This window comes from Arabidopsis lyrata (assembly GCF_000004255.2).
Source record: "Arabidopsis lyrata subsp. lyrata unplaced genomic scaffold ARALYscaffold_2, whole genome shotgun sequence".
NCBI lineage: Eukaryota > Viridiplantae > Streptophyta > Magnoliopsida > Brassicales > Brassicaceae > Arabidopsis > Arabidopsis lyrata.
Genome location: NW_003302554.1, coordinates 2,368,742 through 2,371,925, shown reverse-complemented (window position 1 = coordinate 2,371,925; position 3,184 = coordinate 2,368,742). Strand labels below are relative to the sequence as shown.

Genomic DNA, 3,184 nt, shown 5'->3' with positions numbered 1-3,184 from the left:
AAGTCGCAGAGAGAATGTACCAAAAAACATCCGTACTGGAATATTCTCATAGGCGAGGACCACACGGGTGTCCTCATCAAGGACATTGTTGACTGGCTGAGGAAAGACAAGATGAAGCCCAAGAAAGAGAAGATGGATGACTGGAGAAGGCTTCGTCTCGCTCTTATCGTGATCGTTGAAGGGGTATTGCTTTGCAGTTCCCAACCTGTGAGAGCTTCTCTTCAAGTTGTCGAAATGGTTCAGCATTTGGAGTCGTTTGAAGCGTTTCCATGGGGACGAGAATCATTCCTTCTGACAATGCGAATGGTTAAGGTCAGTCAGAAGGTTAACAGTCTCTCTGCCCTAATTGCGAAGTTCAACCAGTCTCACTCTTCAACCCATGGGTTCCCTCTTGTCTTCCAACTGCTGATGTTAAAGGCCATCCCAGTTTTTGAGAGATACCTTAATCAACCTGATGATACGCAGACTATCATTGATGGGTCAATCACTACTTTGCCTCCGTTGAAGACTTTTCACAATTCCAACATAATGGAAACAGAGCTAATTCCTGGGGTAATTATTATTTTTGTCCTTCTCGTGAACATTATTATTTTTTTACCCTAGTACCCAAGTGTTTACTAATTAATTATTGAATTCAATGTAGTTAAGGATTGCCCCGCTGTTGTCTACTGATGATCCCCCACACCCATCGATCAACGATTGGCCTGATGAAGTCTCTGACCCGGCGATTGACTATATGGAAAGCCTTATTGGTGGCGGATACAAGTTCTGCCAAGCTGACTGGATTGGTGGGTGTCGTACTTGGCCAAAGATAGTCGTTGATGAGAACCCCAAAGAACCCAATGTTCGCAAGACCAAGAAGGTACCTGTGAGACGTCCAAATATAAACTCTGACATGCCTGAGTTTCCCCAGGGTGGTCCATCTGGTTCATCAAAAGGTAAAGGGAAGGTCGATGAAGACTTTTGTCCCCCAGCAGGGACTGAAGGTAAAGATGTTCTCCATGCTCTGATCATGGAAGAAGTTAATTCGAAGTTCCGTGACATGAAAGAGGAATTGAAGGTTGAATTGATGGGTGAAGTTTGTCGGATGTATGGAGTAGAGAAGTCTTTATTGAAAGACGAACTCTTAGACGAGATTATTAGCAATCTGCGCCATGGTGGGAAGTTTCCAACAACCCCCCCTCCGAAAGCTGCTTCACCAGGTAAAAACAAACCATCTGAGGGACAAACCTATGGTCCCCCTAATAATGCAAATGTAAACAAGGAGTCCGGGGGACACACAGATGTCCCATTAACGAACGCTGTTACTGAGGGACAAACGCATGGTCCCCCAGAAAATATAAATATCAACAAGGTCCCTAGTGGGCAGACCTCTGATTCCCCCCATGTCCAGATAGACCCTCCCGCCCCAAGTTCTCCTCAATCGCCGTCTAAGGGGAAAAGTAATTCTCAACTTTTGGAGGAGTTTCAGCGGCAAGCCTGGTCTGAGTACGGAGGAGTGTCTGATGTTTTACAAAACCTCAACCAGTCTTATGCATCTCCCTCTGGTCCTGCTAAGTCTGGTCCGTTTGGACCTTCTCCTGGTCTTGTTGCTTCTGGTCCTTCTACCATTCATCCATCTCCTTCTGGTCCTTCTTCCTCGAAGTTCTCTATTGATCACAACGTAAGTTTCCTTGTTGCTTCTGGTCCTTCTCTATTGTTTTGACGTTGAATAACCTCTGTTTCTTACATATTATTCAGCCAAAAGACTTCCAAACTCCATTGCCAACCATTAGTGAGGACAACGCAGAGGAAACCGAGGACGAAGAAGTTGCAGATGAGGTTTGTATATTACATTTTTTTTTTGTCTACCTCTTTCTGGGAATGGTTCCTAAACCATTTTACACAGGTCCTGGTTGGAAAGTCTGTTAAAGAGAATTTTCCTGAAGATCACAACGTAAGTTTAACTAAAGTCATTATTTGTTTTCTTATGTGGTGGAGTTTTTTATTTTTCTAATCCTTTTTTACTTTTAATTCTCTTTACTTTTAGCCCAACGACTTCCAAACGCCTCATCAAGATGTAGAGGAGATCAGTTCGGCTGATGAATCAGAGGACGATCAAGATACAGAGCAGGTTTGTCTCTGTTTCAACGTGGATACCTGTGTCTTTCCATGGATATGATCCTCTCTTCTAATCACCTATAACAGGTTGCTGGTGGAAATTCTTTTGGTGTGTCTGAGGACGTGGGATTTGTTGGTGAGGAGAGAAGGGAAGCTATAGAGAATAAGTCTGTTGGTGTGTCTGAGCACGTTGATGTTGTTGAGTGCGAGGACAGAAGAGAAGAAGTAATTGAAAAGTCTGTTGATGTCTCCGGGGACGATGTTGAGACTGAGGTTTTAGAGGATAAGTCTGTTTCTGGGGACCACGAACCCAAAGAGGGTGACGAGAGTAGTGGTGATAGTGAAGGAAGGTCTGAAGACGAGGATCACCAAGATGAAGCTATGGACGAGGTATAATACTTATTTCTGTAATAACTAAAACGCAAATTCTAATTTCTTATCCCTAACCTGTCGTGCCCATTCATCTAGGCAAACAAAGCATGGCCGCCAGAGCTTTTTAAATCCTCAAGAGGTGCTGATGAACAACTGGTTGACGATCAAGAGGTATCTCATAAATTTTCAGCATTTTAATTGTGGTTCTGTTTGTCCCTTTCCCTAAAATACCTTTTTTTATAGGGAAATGCTACTGGTGGTGTGGCAATTTCAGAAAAAAGTCCCTCTGGGAAAAAGAGAAAATCCTCTTCTCTTGGCGGGGATTCTTCTAAGCCGATCCTCCCTCCCAAAAGGGCAAGGAATAAACCCCACCGTTTCCGTGACCCTATTCCAGTCCAGGGACAAGAATCCACAGGGACCAACAGTGTTTCCCAATCAACTGATGAGGTTTTGCACCCGTTTGTCCTAGTAAATGATGATCTTCGGAAACATTTCTTGTCCACTCTGAAATCTTATCGCCAGAGGTAATTCAGTTTCTTATTGAATTCATTACTTACTTCTTTTTCCCCAAACCTTTAAATTACTATTTTCCATTAATGGTCAGGGAGTTCGTCCTCGATGCACATGTTGTCCCCAGATCATTTTTTAAGGATATGCTTACTCCTCACCATTCTGTCCACCAAGAGGTACGTTGTAAACCAATGATACCTGC

The 3,184-nt window shown here is 43.5% G+C and overlaps 1 protein-coding gene across 1 annotated transcript in view; it reads left to right on the top strand.

Annotated features, from left to right (window-relative positions):
- Window positions 1-8: 8 nt before the first annotated feature.
- The window catches only part of LOC110230862, a 4,236-nt gene continuing 1,060 nt past the window's right edge, over window positions 9-3,184 (top strand). The window contains exons 1-9 of the mRNA XM_021035060.1: window positions 9-552; window positions 644-1,663; window positions 1,741-1,821; window positions 1,889-1,936; window positions 2,030-2,113; window positions 2,188-2,490; window positions 2,569-2,643; window positions 2,716-2,996; window positions 3,077-3,182. Coding sequence (XP_020890719.1) covers window positions 112-552; window positions 644-1,663; window positions 1,741-1,821; window positions 1,889-1,936; window positions 2,030-2,113; window positions 2,188-2,490; window positions 2,569-2,643; window positions 2,716-2,996; window positions 3,077-3,182 — 2,439 coding nt within the window. The 5' untranslated portion in view covers window positions 9-111. The remainder of the gene's footprint in view (window positions 553-643; window positions 1,664-1,740; window positions 1,822-1,888; window positions 1,937-2,029; window positions 2,114-2,187; window positions 2,491-2,568; window positions 2,644-2,715; window positions 2,997-3,076; window positions 3,183-3,184) is intronic.